Below are 25,222 nucleotides of genomic sequence, written 5' to 3'. Positions count from 1 at the left end.
ATGGGAAGGGATGGGAAGGGGAAACAAAGGAGGAGGCTACAATGCTTGATAAGAAATGTACTTATTATCTTGCCCATGTAATTGTAACCCCTCTTGTACAGTATTTTCACAATGAAAAAAATGAAAGAAAAAAAAGAAATCCTATGATGGGTTCCCCTTAGAATAATTTTGAGGGTTTGAAAAATATTCTCATAGATGTATTAAGAAAAAATAGTGTAAACCATTGTTAAACTTCATTGTGGATATATATGAGACTAGAAACCTAGGTTGTCACTCATTCGAACAACAACGGACTGTCTAGTTTCTTTGTGTAATACTTAGTCCTCTTTGAGAATAAAAATAATGAATATATTTTACTTGTTTTGGTCATTGCATTAGATATAGATTAAAAATGGAATCAGACTATCATACAAGCTCCTCAGGAGAAGGAGATTGGGAAGATTATGACTTGAGACTAGCCTGGGCGAAAAGTACACAAGACCCATCTCAATAAATAAGCTAATTATAGTGGTACATAGCTATAATCTTAGCGATGTGGGCCAAGCCTAAACCCCGGTAAAAAGTTTGAGACAATATCTGAAGAATAACTAAAGCAAAATGTGGTAGGGGTGTGATTCCACAGGTAAAACACCTGTATAACAAGTGCAAAATATAATATTCAGAAGGTTGAGGTAAGAGGATTTTGAGTTTATGGCCAACCTTGTCTACATAGTAAAAGTGTCTCTTAAAAAAAATCACATGTGAAACAAACAAATAAAAAACAAGCTTCACAAGAGGATTGATATAATGGTTCAAATGACACTAGCAAACATCTGTATCTCTTTACTCTTCCTTTTATTGTCAACTTCATACCGTGGAAATGCCACATTCTCTATTGTCCACCTAGTTCTTTTCCACCAAGCTCTTGTGTGTATTCTCTCTGCTGGTCCACAAAGAGTCACATGCCTGTATTTTACATTGTTGCTGTGGCCTAGAAGATGGCTATCTTGGATGAGAGGTGGGATCAAACCTAGCCAACTTCCCAACAGATGTGTAGAGTAAATGAACTTATCATAGAGAAAGCAGAGCTATACAAGATAATGACAGAAGAGACAGAATGCATTTTCAAGGGGCAAACAGCATATGATTAATTTATATCATAGATTAATATCTTTTATAATTTTATGCCTTTAGCATTTATGTGTGTGTGTGTGTGTGTGTGTGTGAGAGAGAGAGAGAGAGAGAGAGAGAGAGAGAGAGAGAATAGACTGTGTCTCACTATGTAGTCCAGATTGTCCTTGGAACTCAACCTCCCAAATACTGGAATTATTGGCATAAACCACCACTGCCTGACTCAATTTAACTAGTAAAGTTACTTCAATTTAGTTTTTTAAAATCTGTTACCATATTAGTAAGAATGTCAAAAAAGTGTACTATTATATTGATTTTGTGGCTTTTTATAGCTCATTTCCATTCCAACAATCTCAGATTGAGAATCACAAGTGAGTAATATCTTTTCTTTTGTTTCTCAGTGCGGTTTCTTGGTGATTTTTCCTGGAGGATATATTTTCCCTGCTAACAACTAATTTAAATGCTCAGTACTAACAGTCTTAAAGTTCAATGATTATTATAGCTTTCCTTTCTTGTTATTTTTTTCCAGTCTACCTTAATATTCCTTTATCTTACATAGATTAAATTTAAGGTAGTTTCCAAATAATAAAAATTTTATATGTGCTCTAATAACATTGCCACAATAATTTTCACAAACTTCATCAAAAGAACCTTAATTCTCTTCAAAAAGACCCTACTATCTGAATAATAGTTAAAATCAAAGCAATGGTTAATTCAGAAAACTGTCTCCTTAGGTTTGGGGAAAATCATTTCCTATTTTAAAATTTTACTAATATAGGTCTATAATTTCCAATACCTAATAGTTTTGGCAACAGTTTTCGAGGACACAGTCATGTGATTTAAAAAAATCATTTATTTCATGAATGTCTTATAAACATGAATGAGATTTGATCAGTTATAAGTAACTAATAAATGCTTTTAAACCAAATCCATAAAGAAGATGAAGATTCTTTGTGTTTAGCTAACTCCTTTTTTACAGATGACTCAAAGGAATAATGGGCAGCACATAGAATTCAATGGATCGTATTATGTGCTAGGAACAATTTGTAGCATTTAGCTATTGACTCATTCATACTCCACAACAACATTATGCATAGTGATTATATTATAATTCATTTCACTGATGAGGAAATTTAGACACAAAAAAGTCAAGGAACATGCTAGATAACATGACGAAGTCCACAATAGAATATTCTGAATATTCCATATTCTGAAAGCTTGGTGTCCAGAGTGGCCCTGGTAAGAGTTGTAGGAACTTTAAGAAGTATCCTGGAGCTGGGTGCTGGTGGCTCACATTTGTCATTTTAGCTATTCAATAGGCGCAGATGCAAGATAGGCATTTGAATCTAGTCCAGCTGAAAACTTTGAGAGGCTGCATGTCAAATTAACCAGAGAAAAGTGTTAGACAACAGCATCAAGTGGTAGGGCATCAGCCATAAGTAAGAAAGCTGAGTGAAAGCTTGAGGTTCTGTGTTCAAGTTCTTATACTAGAACACAGTACCTTCTTCTTTTCCTCTTTTGCTTCCTGGCTGTGAGATAAGTGGTTTGGCTTCACTATATACTACCAGCCATTGCTACCCATCACTTCTACCAGAGGCAATGAGTCCCATCATCACAGACTAGAATCTGAATAAGCCGTGAGCCACAGTAAATCTTTTCTCTTCATAAGCTGATTATCTTAGATACTTTGTTGTATTAATGGAGTGATAATAATACATTTCATTTTTGAACTCATGGGGAATTGTTGTACTCCAAAAAATCCAAATCTGGAAAAAAAACTAAAAACAATTATAATGATACAATAATACAAGAGGATTTCTCAAGTTTTCATATTTTATGACTCCATGTTTATTTAATATTTTCTTCTTATGTAACAGCTATTTTGCTCCAGTGCTCTAGGACTTGAGAGTACTGGAATTTGAAGGTGTATTGGGATATAATAGAGTGTACAATTTGGTGTCAGGATTTATCAGACAAAATTTGAATTTGTATTAACAAAAGCTTAGCTAAGGAGAAATTGAGGGTAACTTTTTGACAACATGAAATTAGAAAAAGAAATACATTAGTGATGGATCACAGATTTATTGACAACCTGCTGAGTGGGATGGTGTTAAGAAGTGTTAAGACAAATCCTTATTCCTTTACTATGAGAAATCTGGCTCCTACTTTTAGCCATTGATTGTGAGACCATTTGCTGCGGAAGAAGCATTCACTAATGCAGGACCTGACAGGTGGGAAGAGATTCAGAAATGTTGAATCACTGACTGTAAGGAGGTTCATACCAAATGAGAGTTTCATCATAAATGGAATCAAAGAAGAATACACAAAGTTGGATAATGTCAAGGAATGAGATATATCTCATAGGTCTAATAATTAAATGCCTGCCTAATTTGATTGAAACAAATCAAATCTGCTATTCGCTAACCCAGATACAAGGAAAACTGCTGCTCTGGATTGTGCTGCCACATCATAATGATAACTCAAAGTGAAAAGTCTCTTTTCTCTTATATTTGCTATCTGTGGTAGCTAAGAGTCAATGTGGAAGACATATTGTTTAATGTTAAAATTCAATTTAGTTATTAGTAAAAGCTTCGTCAGTCTTTTTTTCTTTTTGGTCGGTCATGGGGCTTGAACTCTGGGCTTGGACGCTGTCCCTGCACTCTTCAACTCAAGGCGAGCGCTCTAATGCTTGAGCCACAGCACCACTCCCAGTTTTCTAGTGGTTTATTGTAGGTAAGATTCTCACAGACTTTCCTGTCCAGGCTGGCATTGAACCTCGATCCTCAGATCTCAGCCTCCTGAGTAGCTAGGATTACAGCACCTGACATTCTTCAGTCTTTACTAAATCTGCTCTACTTCAAAAAGAAAAGAAAAGAAAATTTCTTTATAGAATCACATTCTGTTATGACATTACTCTTCAAAAGAACTTTGGGTTAATCATGCTGGTATATACAAAGGAAAAATAAATATATATTACTGATACATCAAAGTGTATTATAATACATGTAGAGATATAAACTGACTAGAGACAAACCAGGAAATTTGATAACTGATTTTTTTAAGTCTTGTATAAAATGTGATCATTACGAAGTAACACAGAAGTATCCTCTGTTGTATTACATTTTCTAAAAGGCTATAATGACTTTCATCTTTGCAACAAACTGAATAAAGTATCTCAGGCTAATTGCAGGAAACAAACTCCAACCAATATTGTTAGATGATTCTAATTGTATGAGACGTTAGAGTTAAGCATAGTATTCAACATAATTATATTCCAAACACATTAAATGGTAAAGCATTCTACAGGAAGGAAACTTGTTAGCTGATTAATTACTTAAATTATGAAAAAAATGATTCATTTAAAAGATTGGCTTTTCCATGTAATGGCTGTGTAATCTGTGTTAAGTAGAATCCAGTCCCAGAGAATGCTTGTGCAATCAGTATGTTTTCATCTTGCTCCATGGACAATTGTACTGATCTGAGCTCAGAGCTCTCACCTAAATTGTAAAAGCAAATCTTAAATCTATTCTATAGTTAAACAAATTTTTTCTACCTTTCTATTATTTCTTTTTACATATTATGATGTTCTTGTCTATTCCTGATACAACTAATGATAAAATAAAGCATAAAGTGTATTCCTCAATAGAAAGAAGCAGAAATATTTACAAATGTATTTTTTCAATTTTAAGAATGCAAAAAAGATATCCAAGCATTTTCAAATATTAAACAATTTTAAAATCTGTAGAGTGTGGATCTTCATGTTTTCTAGGCTTAGAAATACTTTAGATCAGAAATCCAAGAATCTCCTGTGTGGCAAGGGGTTTATGTTTTCCAATGATGTTCATGTAGCTAATATTTTTCTTAATGCTTTCTTTTTTTCTTTGTTTTAAACATTACCAGTAATTTCTGAGGTAATCATACAACTCATTGTCCAAACTTCTGAGAGCAAAAGACGGTACCAGACATCAAGAAACTGGTAGTATATGAAATCACTTTGACATTGAGTCACATATTTAATATGTGGGGAGATTTCTAGTTTGTGTCAGCATTCTTCAACATTTTTCTCTTTCTCCTGCTGAATTCTTACTCTTACAAATATTTTACCACTTGCAAATTCCTGGTATCTCTTCTCATATTGCCAGAAGTAAATTAAAAGGTGCTCCTACTTTATTTTCAGAGCCAGCTGCTGTATCTTGTTAAGATAAAGGTAATGTAGAGAGGACTACATATTTATCAATGCACATTACTCCCACTACTATTGGAGTGTCTCCTGTAATGGACAGTATTTCTGGAATATTTCTGTACCAATTTCCGATGCAGTTCCAAAAGCCTGACTCTTCACCTTTGGCTGATTGCTCATAAGCCCTAGGGCTGTCTGCTTAATATGAAGAGCTGGAAGTATCTGGGACTTACCCTCCTCCTTTCAGATAGCAGTTGTGGGCCACTGATAAAGATGAGAATGTTTACAAAGAATCAGCTTCTTCATTTCTAAAACATCAATCTTTAAGGTTCAATTTTCACTTTTGACAAACGGAGTCTTTATTTTTTTTTTTCTGGGTAGAAAAGGGGTCATACAGCAGTTCAGAGACTGTTATCCTTAGCTTCTCTTATTCATAAGGTTGACCCTTGGCCTGAATTTGGGTCTATGAATTTCTAAAGAATTTCACAATTCTCCATATGAAAAGAGTGACCCCTGTGCATAAAGTATAGTTTACATTGAGAATCTACTTTGTGATAGACTCTAATGTGGTATGTGGTAGGTGATTTTATGCTGCATTCCTGTCTCAGTGAGTTTCACTGGTGGGCAAGGAAACACATTGTCACTACACACTGTTATCCTAGGTGGGTGCATTTTCTCTGGACTTTGCCCAGTATGCATTTGACTTTTGCTGATGGTAATAGAGCAGTTGAAAGTACAACTGTATGCTGAATCATTTGAGTTCTAATGAATGAATCACTGAATCTGAGGATGGTTCATCACAGAAGACACACATCTTCTGTAATGACTAACCTTGTTGTACTTGGATTGATAGATGACCAAATTAGTAAAGTACACCTCTAGATGCACCTGTGAGGATGTTTCAAGAGAGGATAAACTAAGGGGAGAAGTTCCACAAGCTGAGGACCTAGATGAGATAAAATGGAGGAACAGAAGAACCTGCTAGTATGAGTCTCATTTTCTGTTTCCTACCTGCCATGATGTGAGTTGCTCTGCTGTGCCATACATTCTGCATGTGCCATACATGATGGGCTGAAATCTCTGGAACTATGAGTAAAATAGTATATTTTTCCCTTAAGTTGTTTCTCTCAGTTCACAGAAAAACACAATCTGACAAACGCCCGCTTTGCTGTTCAGCTTCTTATTCTTTTTGGCAGCATTGGGTTTGAAATCAGGGTCTTCCACTTTCCAGGAAGGCACTCCACCACAATACCATACCTCCAGAATATTTGATTTCATAAAAAATCTTGATCAAATATATTTATTGACTGATGTATGTAAAGGTAACCCCCCTTTATGCCACCTCTAAAACAACAGCAAAGTAACAGGGAAAAATAAATCTTGGTCAATTATGAGAGTATTAACTTTGATTAGTGTGGAAAAAATTATAAAGAGACAGAGTACATTTAAAATTTGGAGACCCACCATGTTATAAAACAATAGAATGCAAACTAGAAGATTGTTTTTGGGATTCACCTGGATCAGTGTTAAAAACTGATAGTGCAGATGGGTGACATGATTTACTATTTTCAACAAAACCAGGAAAAATGTGGGAACAATATTTGGTTTATATAGTCTGAAGGAATGAATAACACCATGCATTCCCCCCCCCCACCTGCTACCATCTCCAGCTTAATGGTTTTTATTCTGACACTAACCAACCAATTGGGGAATCAAAATACTATTGGCTTGCCAAAGTTATACCTTTAAATAAAACACATACATGTAGAAACAATTAAAATAGGGCAGAATTGAGGTGTTTTCAAAGGTGTAATATCTTTAGGATTCTTCCCCATAAAGATGCTTGGAGTAGTTCTTTTATTTGTGCTAAAAATCTGGAATTGCATTCATGTGATTTTTGCATTTCTGTTGTCCAGGACGTATCTTTGTGAGGAGTCTAATTGTCATTTGATCTCCCTTTTGTTTGTAGTTCTGTTGGGTCCCCCTGTAGAGACTCTATGTAACCTGCACCATCCCCCCACACACAGCCCCAGCTGCTCTGGTCTTCTTCATCCACTCTGCTCCTTAGAAAATCATTGGAAAAGTAAACAGCCTCAACAAATCCCAATGACCCCTGGAAGCCTAGACAACAAGATATAGTCCAGAAAAAGGAACGTAAGGTTTTAAAATGTTTTCAGTTACTACTAAAGTTGTGAACTTTGTGAGCAATATGGGAGACAAAAAGAAGTCCTTTTATTATTAGCTAGGTTCACAGGCTCTAATTCTTCATGTCTCTAGTCGGAGTTTAACTTAATTATAAAACAAAATCCATAACTGCAGCCAGGCCTGGGGGTAGAGTCTGCACTACTAATCAACTTCAATTCCCTGGGCCCAATTTAATTACAAAACAACATTTGGTGCAGCTGCTAAACACTTAGTAGTTGACCACATGATAACATTGGAGTAGTATTTACAGGTCTGCAGGACTTTGCTAGGATTCTATCAGCAGATATGACTCAAACATAGTCAGATCTTGAATTTATACAAAAAATAACTTCCTTGATTTTGTGCACCACTGTAGTAAAGCCAGTTAAAGTATTAAATTGCATATGAACTAATTAATATTCGGGGAAGAATTTATTGGAGGTAAAGTTTAATGATGGATGAGATGTCCTAGTATAAGACAATAATAATAAAGTGAATGTTTTTTTTGCAAACCTCTTTGCTATTTAATTCATTCCATCTGTGATGCAGACAAAATAAATCAGCTGTGCATTACTAATTTGCCTTTTGGTTATAACAAACATGACTTTCCAAAACAATAGGACATATGAAATTCATTTTTAATTCCACAATACAACAGAAGATATGATCATCTGTATTACAAAATAAAAAATAAAAATGACTACTAATAGTTTTAAATAGGAGGTACCTCTATTCCTACAAAATGTACCCAACTTTTGTACAAATAGTCACGAAAACTGTTGCACATCATGGGATAGATCTGAGCATTCTATGGATAACAGAGAGATAGAAATTCCATGCATAGTCAACTTTTTGTTTTAATTCCTCCTATATGTTTAGAAGGACAAGAAAATGTATGTGACTTGAGTAAAAAGAAAAAAAGCAGTATCAACAGGGGAGTTAAATAGGACCTTTCCTTTGTTTCAGCAATTTAGAAAACAGAAGAGTATCACTAATCCAAATCAGAATTCTTCTTTTCTAGAAGTATTGAAGATCAAACATAAATCTTCAAAATGGCAAGCATGCACTCCACCACTGAACTTTATGTACGTCCAGCCCAAATCTGGTTTTGAAATGGAAGTAGAAGCGAAACCAAAATTGCTTCTTTTGCTTTCTTTTCTTGTATGCCAATCCGAGATTGTCAATCTCTTTCTCCTTTCTGTACCATAGAACACGGAAAGACGAAAGAAAGGATGTATCATAACTAATCATCTCTTCAATAGACAGGAATAGCTAAAGTTTATGACAAAAGATCTGGATCAATAATTTCTGTCCTCGCATTTCAGCCTCCAGCAAGCACTGGCTCCGATTCCACCTCATGCTGTTTTACACGGCTACGGCTGAGGCCAGACAAAGAAGACACTGTATGTTTCAATGTCGAAAAGCTAATTTCTCAGTAATAGCAGTGTCTGTCAGTCTTTCACTCCAGAGAGCATCTTTCTTTACTACTGAACAGTGACTGAGTCACAGAAGAAAACAATTCTGCTTGCTGGAAGAAAATAGAATGGCAGGAATTATGTCTGTTACCAGATGCTCCAGGGGCCCTGAGGGGGCATGGGGATGTTCTTGCAGATGCTGTAAACAGCATAAACTGTCAAACACGGGACCCTGGGGTTTACTGCTCCTACTTCTCTGATGTGCACTTACACAGCATTGAGAACTCAAAGAACCCTGAGAGATGCTAGGTCCTAAGGTTTTAAGCTGTTTTTGGGGGTGTCCTGTGATTTCAAAATAGGACTCAGGGATTGCTTGAGGGTACAGCTTCTCCTCCAAACAGTAGCAACGTTCTTGGGATGAATGCAAAAACCATTTGCCAGAGATAATACCAAGATAGTTGTGAATTAGTTGTAATGTCCAAAGTAATTTCTATTGGCTGGGAAAGAAATAAATTCCTTGCAGAAAATACTCTTCACTGATTCTGTGCTTTCTTAGCTGGGAGGCCCACAGCGACAAGGAGAAGTTTCATTCAGAAACCCTAGACTGTGAGGAGCCACCCGACTTCAGAGTCCAGAGATTAAATCCTACCATTAAGACACACATTCGTGACAAGAAATGTACTTATTACCTTACTTATGTAACTGTAACCTCTCTGTACATCTCCCTGACAATAAAGAAATAAATAAAAATAAGATACATCATGTGGGGGCAAAAAATATTTCAGGTCACATCAAGCAATCTGCTGTGATTTTACATTTCATTTTCTGTGATAAATATAACAATACTACTTACAAAACTATCAGCTTTCCTTGCTATTTTAAAATCTGATACTTTAATATATTCTTGTCCTGGTGACAATTTAACTCTTTATATCAACTGTTGTGTTTTTGAATTTTAAAATATTCGGTTACTATTCATTGGATCTATTACTATCATCAGAGAGAGAGAGAGACATAGAGAGAAAGATCTATTTCTCTGTAAACAGAACCAGTTATGAGAGAAGACACAAGAATTTAACATAAAGTAGCAGCACAACCCTGAGGTTAAGTGGATTGCTATGGATGTTGTCATGCATCTGTCTTACCATCACTGTTGATGCACACCACCTCTTGAACTTGAGTGCCTGGCCCGCATTCCCTGCCATTGTCGGGTTCACAGTCTCCAAGCCTCACGGCTTTCCAATCATAGCAGGATGGCTCTTCACAGGGAATGGCTTCCAGTAAGTGAGGGCAGTTTCCTGTTCCCCCTGAGCCTCCAGTGGGCTCATTGATAATACGCCGCTTTCTTAGTTTGAAGCCTGAGTCATTGGAGGAACCAAAATACTGAATGTTAATATCAGGGGTCAAATATTTCAGAAACCTCAATAAAATGCCAGGTTTAATGCTGGATTAAGGTATACAGTAACTCCAAATTGCAGCATAATGTGAGTTCACAAACCGTTTATTGAATAGATGAATGAGTAAACACAAAGGAAAAAGAGTCTGGGCTAGAGGTTACTACAGAACAGATAATACCAAAAGAAAAAGTCGTACATTTCATCTGCTGAGAATTAAGGAATGAGGGGAACCTAGAGGGGTGGCAGAGATTTTGGTTAATTTGAACCCTTTCAATTTACAGAACATTCAAAGGAGCAATGAAAACTCAAATTATTCAGAAATACTTGAGATCAGATGAAAGGGCCATTATTTTAAACTGTCCATGCTGTGGCTCCTATATGGAATGATCACAGCTCTGCTCTATCCTTTACCAGCTCCTAGGTACTGCCTTCCATGGGAAGCCTGTTCATGCTATGTGAATATACTAGAACCAGTAGAAAACTTCCCTTTGAAAGGCGAGCAAGCCCACCATGAAGTAAATCACTACGTTTATCTGCTCCACTTAGACCTGTCATTTGCATAAAAAATAATCACTTAAAATACTTTTATTATCTTAAGTAATAAGGAGCTCTAATTACTGGACACTAACTATGGGTTGGACCTTGAATTCTATTTATCACCTCATTGATTCTTGAAAGCCAATCCAGGTGATGGATACTATTCCATATCTTTTACAGATAAGGGGACAAACATTTGCATGAATTAATTTGCTTATCTAAGCAGTTAGGGAAGAGCAGGTTTAGCTCTCCAGGGTGGCCTAATAAATACAGCTGATCTTGTCCCAATTACCAACCATCTGTGTTTTCTGCGTTCTTCCATTTCAGTCTTCTGGCACTGCCCCTCAACTAGGTTTATTCAGCTTTTGAAATCAATATTCTTTAGTCATTCTAGAAAGTATCACAAGTCAATAATTACAAGGAACCTAGAGTGGTATAATCTTCTTCTTCTTCTTCCTCCTTGTCCTCCTCCTCCTCCTCCTCTTCCTCTTCCTCCTCCTCTTCCTCCTCCTCCTCCTCCTCCTCCTCCTCTTCTTCTTCCAGGGTGGCATTTTAAAATAATTGATGATTTAGCTCAGCCTCTGGATGTTTCAAACATGTCATATTACCATTACATACCTTTTTTTCCTTGTTGGTCATTGCAGTTTTCATGAGTACACGGCCCCCAAGCTGACCAGGGTGAAACTTCGCATTCGATTGGGCAAGGAATGTGGCACAGCTGTGTAGTATTTGGGACAGGGCCAGTGCATAATTTTGAGTCCACTGGTTTTGAAGCTGTTTGGAAGAAAAACATTCATATAACTTTAGCGGTTAACATAAGTGAATTGAATGGTCAGAAAGAAAATTTTCCTATGTGTATTGAGTAGGAAAATTCTTAACAATGTGTCACCAAGAATTTATTCTAATGTCTCGGCTCCATCCTAGCATAAAGAAAGGACGGAAAGAAAAAAAAATCAGGATAATGTCATGAATGAAAACTGGACTAGAAGTCTTGTAAAATTGTTTTATTACCTGTTTTACAACTAAGTAGTCATACAGTTAAAAATTATACATTTCACTTTCCTACTCAATGAATGCTGTAGGTTTAGGTATAACTTGTTTTACAGGATTGAACACATGAGAAGAGACATGCAGATTTAATACCCATAAGTAAAAATGTCACTGTGTGTTTTCTGCTGAAATTCCTGTCCTTGCCACATGTATATGAGGAGGGCACTGATTTCCACCTCCAGCCTCGTGGCTCAGCAGTGCTCTCCAGAATCTTTGCATAATATATGTGACCCAAATCTAAGAATAGTTGACTGAAATAAAATATTCTATCTTTTCTCTTAAATTGACCAGTGAACTAGGGAATATTCATTGCTTCTCAATGTTTCTTTACTTTCCAATTTTTATGACATACTTGGGCTCTTTTGCACACCATACTTTTTGGCAATTAATGTGAAGATATGTCTACAGGTATTGGCATAAGAATGCTGAAAATGACAATGAGAGAAAATAATGTAAAACTGTAGTGATTGCAGAAGCGACTTAAATGAGCTACCAGCCACTTTTCAATCCATTGATCCATTGCTCCATTATCTTCCTATCTATCCGTCATCTATCTCTCTATACATCTATCACATATTGCTTAAAAGGGAGAGTTACAGAGGACTTTTCACTAGTAAATGTTCTTGCCATATGTTATTGCTTAAGAGGGATAGATATAGAGGACTTTTCACTAGTCAATGTTCTTGTCATATGTTCTGTTTTGCAAAAGCAAGTTCTTAATTTGCTCATACTTGCAGAATAAAGGCCTTGAATAACAAAGGCTTAGAGTTCTCTTATTCTTCTTACGTGAAAGGGCAAACCCAAGCCACATCTGAAATCTCATAAAGAAATTATTTTAAGGAAGGTAGTCTCACTGTTAAAAAGAGTAGTGAATATATTCATTTGCTATTTCAACTCTAAGAACAATTACAAGTATGTGTACACCCCTTAAATTTCAGAACACACGCAACTACTGTATTGGTTAAATGCTACTCTATGTTTACTGTTTTACCAACAGATTTTAGTTTTCATTTTCCTGCTAATAGTGCTCATCACCTCATTGCCCACATACACTACAGTGGGAATAAATGACAAGACATGGCTAATCTACTTAGCATGTACCACAGTGAATATTCTTGTTCAAGTTTATAAGGATTATTGGGTTTCCATCACAGCATAGGCCAAAGCGAAATATGAATAAATTTTATTTTTTTTAACAGTCAAAGTTCTTGGTCCACAAATGGCAAATAAATGTTTCACTTACTCTACATGTAAAGTAAACAGGACATGGTAACACTTTTTTCCACACAAAAATGAATTGTTTTATTGGTATACATGAATTATACAAGGGCAGTCAGATTTTACAGTGACATTTCCACACATTTGAGTGTATTCCAATCAATCTTACCTCATCTAGCTCTATTTTTAAGAATCACAGGTAGAAGGATCTACAGTAATGTGGCAAATTAACACAAATACTTTCACTGCTGCAGTTACAGTCATTTGTGGAATCTTTCAGGCTATCTTTTAAATTAGATACTTGTGTAAAGGTGGCATAGAAAGTCTTCATTTTTTCCTTTTAGTTGATCAAAAGTCATTTTAAAACTTGGCATTATTATATCATTTTGGAAATAATGGTTTCCACAAAGTGAAGTCTACTGGCCTGTGGTTCTGAAGTATATGAGTCTGAAAAATGTCTCTTGTACATGGGGTTGAACACGTCAGGAGGAAAGCCTAGTGTAATAAGGAAACAGGTTGAAACATCCTGCTTTCTTGGAAGTTTAATTTAGCTTTGGGTGTAGTTCGAATGGATTAAGTAGAATGATCAGTTGCAATATCTTGTGCTACTAAAACAGGAATATAGTAAATAAGTACTCAAAATATTGCTAAATATTGTTAAAACAAAATACTCTTAATGTTACTTGGCTACTAAGCCAACCAAGTCAATTTTTAGATTATCACTTGTCTGCCTGCCTGCCTGCCTGCCTGCATTCCTTCCTTCCTTCCTTGCTTTCCTTTATTCTTGCCTTCCTGCTTTCCTGCCCTTTTCCCTTTTCCTTCTTTTCTTTTGCTTCTTCATAGAAAAGAGAGTATGACACATTGTTATTAGAAGGTGAGGGTAAAGTCGATCTATCTTACCTGATCTTTGGGGACAATGGAATGATAGATTTGTAGTCACTTTTATATGAATGGGTGTGTTTTAATTCCCCAGTTGTCGCACTTATATTATGGGGGTGGGAGCTGTCAGAGATGAAAGGCCCTGTTCCCTTCTTGGCCTTCCCTGAACCCCCCTGCCAGAGTGCTGGGTATCTCACTATAGCATCATCACAGTGGGTATTTACTGGTGTGGGTAAGCACATGGCCAAATTCTATGATTTTGCTAAAATTTTTTTTATCAGGTCAAATTGTTCCTTTATTTTCAATTTGTCTAGAGAAGCATTGGTTAGGACCTTAAAATCTGTGCTCTCTGGTATTGCTGGACTTCCATTTTTAGCTCCAAGTTTGAAATAGAGGAGGCACAAAGAAATCCATGGAACTCATGTCATTTCCAAGGTCCTGAAAGCTTTAGCTTCTGGATTTTTTTTTCCTCTCCAATTTCTACAGTCTTTTTAAAAGGGTTTGTTTTCTGCATAATTTCCTAGTATGTTTTAAAATTCAGTTGGAAATTTAGAGAAAAATATTTCTCAAAACTGAAGTCTCTATATATTTTTTAAATAAGAACTTTTAATGATGTAACTGATATGACAAGTGAGGAAAATCCTCAGTAGATTCCCAAAAATCCACTGCATGAGGCCAATTTGGCCTAATCCTAAATCGGGCCTCTCCCCTGCTATATTACTGATCCCAGGTCACAGACTTTTCCATTTTTAATCACCTTGTGGGAAGCTTAGAATTTTACATGCAGATATCTTTAATTATCTGGGACAAAAGAGGTTATTTTTAGATAGAAAGTAAAAGTCTGGCTAGAAGATATCATCATTAGGTAAATTTCTATGAAACTTGTCTCTCAAAAAGGTAAAGAGGTAACAAAGGAGGAGGCTACAATGCTTGATAAGAAATGTACTCATTATCTTGCCCATGTAATTGTAACCCCTCTGTACAGTATTTTCACAATAAAAATACATAAAATAAAAAAATATTGTAAAAGTAATGCACAGAAGGGTTACAGTTACATGAGTCAAGTAATGAGTACATTTTCTTTTGAGAAATGCTGGTCATAGGGCTTGTCTTCTTTCAAAATTTATTGTCAAGGTGGTGGTGTGCAGAGGGTTATAGTTGCATATGTAAGGTAATGAATATATTTCTTCTCAAACATTGTGATCTCCTCCCTCGTTTTTCTCCCATTTTCCCTGCCCCCAACTCCCTCCGCCCACAAAGTGGTAAAGTTCATTTTCAACATGTGTCTTGTGAGTGTTCCTGTTGCACCCCTGTCCTTTATCTCACCATTTTGTTGTTGCCCTTCCCTTTCCCAAATCAGATAAATGTATATACAATGGACAGGATACCAAAATCAAATACAGTGACAACAAGGGAAACCAAAGGGGGGAAAATGAAAGAAAAAGAAATAACTTCACACAGTGCCTCAAAAAAATCAAAAATGAAGAAAAACCTGAGTCTAGTCACTCTTCCAGAGCTTTGTACTCCAAACTAGCCCTTGAGCTACAATTCCATCCTGGTCTCTCTCTCTCTCTCTTTCTCTCTCTCTCCTTTGTGGTTAACATAGACTTTCCTGCCTAGGCTGGCTTTGAAATGTGATCCTCAGATCTCAGCCTCCTGAGTAGCCAGGATTACAGGCATGAGCTACTGGTGCTCTGCATACGATGTATTTCAGAAATTCAATTTGATTGTTGTTCTGTGATGGAGACAACGGTTGGCTCTGAGTCCTTGAAAACTAAATCAGAAGAATTTTAATTAAAAAAAAAACCAGTTGGTGTCTTATCCATTTGACGACCTAATTTTCAAAGTGAAGTATTTTTTGTTTTAAGCCCCTGAAAATATAGTACATGAATACTTTTTACTGTTATTCATCAGGAGAGTATGTTTTTGATGTTTTCAAAATACTTTTAATCAGAAATCTTAAACTCAGTCTACTTCCAACCTATGTGTGTAATAATATGCCTTTCCTGGACTCATTCAAAAGATTATCAGAGCTTAAAGGTTAAAATAAATGCAATAAGTTTAATAATTCATTAGTCCATTTATCAAAATGGCTGGACATTTTAGTCAATTACAACCTCTGGATAGTGTATTTTCCTGTTATATCCATTTTGATCTTCAGTTATTTCATTTCCTCAAACAAGCTTAATTTGATTACAATTCATAAATTGAAGGAAATTCTCTTCGATTTAAATCTTAGTTTCTGCATAGGGGTAGCTCAAACTTTATTATTAAATATAAAGGAGCTTGATGTTGACAGAGATTCTGAAGACATCAAAAAAAATCAGTAGCTTTCCTTTCACATTGCACTGTCTTTTAAAAACATTATTTGTTAATTAAAATTAATACCTAGTGCTTATTCTTTATCGATATGATGGACACTATTTGCCTTAGTGTTTTGTAGGACTTATTTTTTAAATTATTATAAGTACATAGTAGCGATTTGGGGAATATTTAAACAAAGTATCTCTAATTCCAGGAAGTTTCTAGGGATAGATTACTCAATATTTATTATATTTTATCTAGAGCATTAAAAAATTCACATTTCAGAATTAGTGTCAACCAATTAAAGTAAGCCTTTATTCTAGAAATTAAGTAAATTTTATGTGTAACAGTGATTAACACATTTTAAAACTGTGTTTGAAACAATGATTGAGAAAATTAGCTCTTGGTATTTAATTGCTACAAAGCTAATGCCAAACCTTTCTGAAAAAGATAACTCATTATCAAACTATTGTTTAATTGTTTCTTCTTTTAATCCAATATATTATTCCATTTAGGAAACATACTTAAGCACTTTGCTCGTTTTCAACATGTTAATTAGCATCTTCAGTATTTAACTTCACAGCTAATGAAGAGAGCCTTGATTTCACTCTGATATCCTGCTTGATCCCAAATTGCTTTTCTTTGAGCATGGAAATCTTGTATTTAGAAAACCTCTTGAATTGTGTTTAGGTCACAATTCAGATATGTGTAAGTGGTTTTAATTTGTTTCTTTCATTAAACTATTTAAGTAAAATTGTTTACAGGAGTAGTCATTGACTTCGAATTCAGGGTATATGTATGTAGATCTTGATTTTTCTGTTTGCTTACTCCTGGTTATTGAGGTTATATTTGTTTTTTTTCTGTTGGACGTCATTGACATATTTTGATACGTCATAAGGTAAAAACTGTCCTGTAAGTACCTCATAAACTTTGACAAGGATCTTCGAAAACATTCCAGCAATTACTCTGTTAAAATATGAAAGAATGTTTTTCTTACCTCCTCACTTAAAGTTTTGTTTTTCTAGTTATGGAAGAGATTGGTAGCACGGAAAGAGCTAACATATCAAGACAAACAGACATGGTACCATAATTAGTTCATGGAACCTATTTCCATGAGCACATTTCCTATATAAAGTATCAAACTCTCCTTGCACTTAGAAGCTATATTGCTACCTGAAGGCTGTCCATCAGGAGTTAGGAAAATTTTGGAATGATGAAACTGATAATTGCCATTCCCTTCAGCCTTCACTCTGCAGAGCTGGGGAGAGTTTGGTACCATTCTACTTCTCTCACAAACCCTCCTCAATCTTATTGGAATTGTTCTTTGACCTTGCCATCTCCAATGTCTTCAATCTTATTACCATTTAAGAAAATAAAAATTCTGAGAGTCCAGTCTCTGATTGGGTTCTTTTCCAGATTTAAGGACTGATATATTTGCTAGCTGTATATATTCTAGGTTGTGCTAAGAAGTATGCGGGAGATCTAAAATCAAAACTCAATTGCTTAGAAAAATAACTGTGCTTACATCTTGACCAACTAATAGGACTATGGTAGTTTTCTTAAGTATTTAAATAAATAAGTATCTCAGATAATTTCTCTTAATCAGTTTCATATAAGACAAGAACATTAAAACACATGTAGAGTTGTGCAAACTATACATCTCCTAAGCCTAATCATTGTTAGGGTTTAAATCTCACAAATTATATCAGCACATGAAGCTTGATGAAGCCTGCATCTCCTACTCAGGAATGTACCATCTGCGGAGTTACAAATAGAGACTGTTCCTTCCATTTTGTTTTGTTTTGAAAGAGGACACATTGTAGAATGGCATACACAAAACTTACATTGAAATCTTCCAATACACCCTTACTGACTCAAATTCCAAGTTACAATACCCCAAATTAGCAATGCATTGTTACTAGCTAATATTATTTAAAGTAAGCAGTGTAGTACACTTCTCATTTTGATGACAAAGAATCTTGCCATTTAGGATTTGGCTGAATAACAACTTATAAAGTGACTTCTGTGGAACAATTTGAGTATCTAATCAAAGGAGACTTGCAACTAACATCAATACACTTGCTGAGCTGGTTCAACTACAATAATGATGACTGCAAAGTGTATTCACTTACTGGAGAAAACCATGGAAAAAGTCCACAGAACAGGTGGCTTCACTAACAAAAAGGGTGTCAGCTTGGCTTCAGATATAGAAGATGATCAGTAGCTGTGTGGAGTATGATTGCCGGGGGTGGGAGGTAGTGGGGGGTGGGGAAAGGACACGCTTTGTAAGGGAAGGGAATATTTTAGAGAAAGGGACTTCTAGGAACAATCTTCCAACACTGTGATTTACAGCATTTATATTGAAACCCAAGAATAACCTAGAGATAGGAATCATTAACAAATAGGAATTTCAGATAATCCTAATGAGACCATCTTCTGGGAAAGCAACATTTTGAGAATCAAGCTGACATTAACCACAGATGTCAGGATGCTCCATGGCACATACCACATTTCAGAACCCAGCTTCGTGGACTCTAGGAAAGAATTGCTAGTTACGCAGAAAAGGTCAAAAGCTATGTACATATGACCATATAAGATGATGTTAAGTGAAATGAACCCCTAGATAGGGACACAAATATTTTTCTTTCTTTCTATTGTTTCTAATGTATTTATAATGTACCATGTGGGTTTTTTTTGTCACTTTATATGTTCCTCCCCTATCGTATAACCCCTGTTTTCACTTTATTTAATGTCAGGGCCCTGCATCTGGTATATACACTTCTCTAATTAGAGGAGGGGGAGGGAAAAACAAAATGCTTAAATAGGGACACAGGTTGACCCATTGTAACAATGAGATGTACAAGACAGTATGTTGAAAATGAACTTTACAACTTCAGTGGGGGTGGGGAGGATGCAAGGAGGGGTAGTTGTGGAGGTGGGAGGGAAGAGATGGTAGGGGAAAAACAAAGGAGGAGGCAACAATGCTCCATAGAAATGTTTCATTACATTGCTCATGTAACTGTAACCCCTCTGTACAGTATTTTTACAGTAAAAAACATACAAAAAAACCAATACAAAACAAAATGAACTGCTTTTCATTGACTTTGCCCATAAGAACCTTTCATGGCAATGTTTCTATAAGTAATAGGTTCCTGGACTCTTTTCTAATCTCACATTGCCATTTTCACTGGGAAGTTACTGCCATTGCAGATCTCAAATCTGCATGGTTTGATATTGATGATCTCTCTACCTTGCTTCTATATGCTGATAAAGAAAACCTTTAAATCTCAGGCAAAAGGAGATTAAAAAAAAACCTTCAGATGAAAAGGAGTGAGGACTGACTAGGAGAGTTCCCCAGTCACTTGTGTTCATTCCTAAGGGCTAGCTCTTCATTAATTTTAAATACTTTTTTTATTGTAAAAATGCTGTACAGAGAGGTTACAGTTACATGAGCAAGGGAATGAGTACGTTTCCTATCAAGCATTGTTGCCTCCTTTGTTTTTCCACCTACTATCCCTTCCCTTTCCCTCCCACCTACACAACTACACTTGTCCCTGCCTCCCTGCCTAAATTGAAAAGTTCATTTTTCAACATAGTGTCTTGTACATTTCATTGTTACACTGGGTCAACCTGTATCCTTGTTTCAGCATTTTGTTATTTCCCTTCCTCTCCCCAGATTAGAGAAGTGTATATACAAGATGCAGGTCACCTACATCAAATACAGTGAAAACAGAGGTTATGGGGGGCAGGGAGGAGGGGGAGGAACATACAAAGAAACAAAAAATCACCTGGTGCCTTATAAATACGTTAGAAACAATAGCAAGAAAGAAAAACAAAACACTTGTGTCCCTATCTTGGGGTTTGTTTCACTTGACATCATTTTATATAGTCATATGTACATAGCTTTTGACTTTTTCTGCTTGTCCCAGACACATACTACTTATTGAAAATAAGGGAAACCATGGGACCTATGTTTCTTTGGGCCTGGCTTACTTCACTTAATATAATTTTTTCCAAGCCTTTCCATTTCCTAACAAATGGGGCAATGCCATTCTTTCTGATGGAGGCATAGAATTCCATTGTGTATATTTACCACATTTTCTTGATCCATTCATCTACTGAGAGGCATCTGGGTTGGTTCCATCTCTTAGCTATGGTAAACAATGCTGCAATAAACATAGTTATGCTGGTAGTTTTAGTATGATCTTGTTTGTTATCATTTGGGTAAATGCCCAAAAGTGGGATAGCTGGGTCATAGGGGAGTTCTATGTGGAGTCTTTTGAGGAAACTCCATACTACTTTCCAAAGTGGTTGAATAAGTTTACACTCCCACCAACAATACAGTAGGGTTCCCACATCCCCTCCAGCATCTGTTGTTATTAGAGTTCTTGATTATAGCCGTTCTAACTGGGATAAGGTGGAATCTCAATGTTGTTTTGATTTGCATTTCTTTTATGGCTAGAGAGGTTGAGCATTTCTTCATATGTCTATTGGCCATTCTTATTTCTTCTTCAGAGAAGTTTTTCTTTAAGTCTTTGGCCCACTTATTTATCGGGCAATTGTTTCTTTGAGGATTTGTTGTTGGGGGATTTAGTTTTTTGAGTTCCAAGTATATTTTAGATATGAGACTGACCCTATCTATGTATGGCTAGTGAAGCTCTTCTCCCAACCCATGAGCTTTCTATTGATCTTGCTAGCTATGTCCTTTGCCATGCAGAAGCTCTGCAGCTTCATGCAATTCCATTTGTCCAACCTTTCTTTGATTTTTTGCATTTCTGCATGTCTATTAAGAAAATTTCAGCTTGTGCTAAGGAGACCTAGAGTTTCTCCTATTTCTTCCTGTAACGTTTTCAGGGTGTCTGCTTTGACTCTGAGGTCTTTGATCCATTTGGAGTTGATTCTGGTGCAGGGTGATAGATAAGGATCTAGATTTAGTTTTCTACAGGTGAATAACCAATTTTGACAGCATCATTTACTGAAGAGGCTGTTTTTCTTCCATTCTACTCTTTTGCTCCCTTTTTGAAGATTGGGTGGGTATAGGTCTGTGGGCTCATTTCTAGGTTTTCAATTCTATTCCATTGGTCCTGAGGTCTGTTCTTGTGCCAGTACCAAGCTGTTTTGATTACTCTGGCTTTGTAGTAGAGTTGAAATTGGGTTTTTATATTACTTCAGCACTATTATTTCTGTTAAAGATTGTTTTTGCTATTTGGGGGTCTTTCAACATGAATTATTGGATTGCTTCTTCTGTTTCCTTGAAGAATGAGGTTGGAATATTGGTAGGTATCACACTGAATTTGTATTGCCATTTTCAAGATGTTGATCCTTCCAAGAGCATGGGAGGTTTTTACACTTCTTAAGTTCTGCTTTGATTTCCTTTTACAGGTTTTTAAAGTTTTCATTGTAGAGGTCCTTCACTGCTTTAGTTAACTCCTAGGTATTTTATTTTTTGTGATGCTATTACAAAGGGAGTTACTTTTCTGATTTCAGCCATGCTCTTCTCATTGTTGGCATACAGAAAAGCCATTGATTTTTGAGGGTGAATTATTTTTTGGGGATCTGGTTGTGGGGCCTGAACTCTGGTCCTGAGCACTGTCCCTCAGCTCTTCTGTTCAAGGCTAGTACTCTACCACTTGAGCCACGGCGCCACTTCTGGCTTTTTTCTTTTTGTTTATGTGGTGCTGAGGAATTGAACCCAGGGCCTCATGCATGCAAGGCAAGCGCTCTACCACTGAGTCACCTTCCCAGCCCTTGAGGGTGAATTTTATACTCTGCTACTTTGCCAAAGTTTCAAATCAGCTTGAGCAATTTGAGAGTGGAGTCCATGGGATTCTTTAAATCCAAGATCATGTCATTTGCAAAGAGGGAGAGTTTTTCTTCATCTTTCCCTATTTGGATCTCCTTTATGTTTGCATCTTGGCTTACTGCTGTAGCTAGGTATTCTAAAACTAAATTGAAGAGAAGTGGAGAGAGTGGACATCCTTGTCTCGTTCCTGAGTTTTGAGGAAATGACTTTAGTTTTTCACCATTAAGTATAATGCTGGCTGTAGGTTTGTCATATACAGCCTTTATTGTATTGAGGAATGTTCCATGGATTCCTAATTTTTCCAGATTCTTCATCATACAGAGGTGTTGGATCTTGTCAAATGATTTCTCTGCATCTATTGAGATAACCACGTGGTTCTTATCCTTGCTCTTGTTGATGTGATGAATTGTATCAATTGGTTTGCATATATTGAACCAGCTTTGCATTCCTGAAATGAATCCTGTTTGTTCCTGTTTTATTTTGATGAATTGTTGAAGTTGACTGACCAAAATTTTGTTGAGAAGTTTTGCATCAATGTTCATCAAAGAAATTTTTTTAAGTCTCTCCAGTCCTACCTGTGAAGTAAAAGCTAATAATCCTTTCAGGCCTGAGAGTTCATGCACTCCAGGAAGAAATTTCACTGTTCTCTGCACCCCTGATTTTCATATCCTGTACAACAGTGATTTTCTACCTCGGAGTACATTGGAATCAGCTACAGGGGTTTAAAAAATTACTTAGACATGCCATTTAGTTTAATGGTTGACAGTAAGTCCTAAGCTTTAAGATTTTTAAGAGCTTCCCAAATGATCCAAATGAACAGACCAGATTGCAAACCACAGCTCTATTTAGAATGTATTGCCTCAAGTTTCAAATTACTTACATGTGTTTTTTTACTGTTAAAATACTTAAAAGATCTTTTATACTTTTAAAAATATCTTTAAGTAGTTGTACAAAGTGTTAATACCATCAACATATCAGATTATAAATACAATTATTTTGAACTGTATCATCCATTTCATCATTCTCCCCTTCCCTCCATATGCTACACCTCTCCTCAGTTTTCTTAGGATATGCATAGAATATTATGTTTAGCTAGCTCACTCCAGATTTATATTTTCTCTCTCCCTTGCCCTCTCCCTCTCTCTGTCTCTCTGTCTCTGTCTCTGTTCCTCTGACTTCATTATTTTTCCTTTTCATACATTTTAGTCTTTGGTTGTTGATTTCTATTATTTATCATCAGATTCAAAACCTTGTTAAATTTATCAGCTTTCCTCTCAATTTCTTCTATTTACATTCTTTTCAACTTTACTACTTTCATGTATTTCAGATTTTCCCCTTACACTAGACAGTGAAATTTAGAACACCTACATCAATGTGTGTGGTGGAGTAGGGTATTCCCCTTGTGCTTGTAAATCTTTTATTTCTCCATAGAGCATCTGTAGATGGTTTCATATACCATATAAAGAAGAGATGGCTGTACTTTTTAATATTTCATGTTATTCAATGCTTACATAAAATTCTACATGTTTTAAAACCCATTAAGTTTGACACACAACTGTTAATTGTAGTAGAAAAAATATGTCTGCATTGCAACTTGAGTCATAGAGGCTGTGGGAAGAAATGAGTTGGGATTTGTGTGGTTTTACACGAGTGAGGAGCTAGGTAGCATAGAATGTAAAAAGAATAGTTGAGAAGATAATTACAGGTAGATTCAAAGTTAAAGGTACGTTATCCTCTGTATTTAGCTTAGTTATTAGGCTCTTTCTTTCTGTGCACATCCTTTGTAGGATCCTCACAGGACCCTCTGGGCGGTGGATTTGTTTGTCTCCTTTGTCTGGTCAGGGGAATATTTTCAAATAGACTCAGCTGTACTGAAGTTGAATGGCCACATTAATTTGTCAGGACTTATATCTGACCAGCTGACACCCAATAGATTAGAGGAGCCCCCAGAAGAATCTTTGTCAGATCATGATCTCTCTGGAATATCATTAATATATAGAGAGATGACTTGTAAAATAACAATTTTGCAACTTCTACAATCTCTTTGATTTTGTTTTTGACCTCTCAGTCTTTGTGTTTTCCAGATCTAATCATTTCTACTGATACATTTTCAAGCTCAATACTCTGCCTTGACTCAGATAATTTCTATTGATTTGTCTTCAAAACCACTTAGCCTTTCCTTTGCAGTCTCTAACGGTGAAGCTCATCCACTGACTTTTGTATTGTGAAGTAGGTACATTCTTTAATTTCTAGTTTTCAAAATCAATTTTATCCTCATACTCCTATCTAGCCACTTTCTAGTATATTTTTCTTTAAGTCCTTTCTTGTGTGTTGATTATACTATTTTGATAATTTCAGAGTGTATTTTTACTATTTTTCTTAATAATAGGTCTATTTTTCTACTTTTTGGCACATATGATAACATCGCCTGGTAAGTTTTATTTATTTGTTTGATTTCCAGTAGTAAGACTGTGTTAGCTTTTTGCTCAAGTCTAGCACTCTACCATTTGAGCCACAACTCTACTTTCCTCTAAAGATAGGAGTCTACTAGACTTTCCTGTCTGGGATGACTTCAAAACACAGTCCTAAGATCTCAGTCTTCTGAGTAGCTAGGATTGGAAGATCCTACTGATTCAGGTTTTCTTTTCTTTTCTTTTTGACTAGCTTCTTTCATATTTGAATTTGGTGATGACAGCAAGGCATTAAGCCATAGTCTTTCAGGCACCTGAGGTATGCACAGTTGCTGAGCTGGGACTCTGACACTTCCTAGTATCCATGCCTTTCAGATCATCTCAACCTTGAAGCATGGGATCTTTGGAAGGCCTCACAGAGCCTCCCCATGCCCCTGTGTGGCTAGTTCTGGCCCATAGACTCTTAGATACTACTCTTCTTCCTGAGAAGATCCCACTTCTTTGTCCTCTGTTTTGAAATTTCTAGCTTCTTCAGCACCCACAATTTACATTCTTGATTTCTTAGACTCAATAGGACCAAACACTTTGCTTCCTGTCTCTAGAGCAAGAAAGAACCCTCAGTGGAAGACAGAAGTAGCTATGACAGTCAGCTCAGGATTATAATTACAATGTGTTGCTGCTTATAGTTTTAATAAAATACCCACTTTGTATATTTTTGTGAAATTATAATGCTA

At 36.1% G+C, this 25,222-nt stretch overlaps 1 protein-coding gene across 1 annotated transcript in view; it reads right to left on the bottom strand.

Moving 5' to 3' along the window:
• The window catches only part of Thsd7a (thrombospondin, type I, domain containing 7A), a 344,637-nt gene that overhangs the window by 130,437 nt on the left and 188,978 nt on the right, over nucleotides 1-25,222 (bottom strand). The window contains exons 5-6 of the mRNA XM_013019946.1: nucleotides 11,442-11,597; nucleotides 10,035-10,247 (exon numbers count right to left, since the gene is read on the bottom strand). Coding sequence (XP_012875400.1) covers nucleotides 10,035-10,247; nucleotides 11,442-11,597 — 369 coding nt within the window. The remainder of the gene's footprint in view (nucleotides 1-10,034; nucleotides 10,248-11,441; nucleotides 11,598-25,222) is intronic.

This window comes from Dipodomys ordii, unplaced genomic scaffold, assembly GCF_000151885.1.
Source record: "Dipodomys ordii isolate 6190 unplaced genomic scaffold, Dord_2.0 Scaffold48, whole genome shotgun sequence".
In the NCBI taxonomy this organism is placed as follows: domain Eukaryota; kingdom Metazoa; phylum Chordata; class Mammalia; order Rodentia; family Heteromyidae; genus Dipodomys; species Dipodomys ordii.
This window is presented reverse-complemented; position numbering and strand designations above follow the sequence as displayed.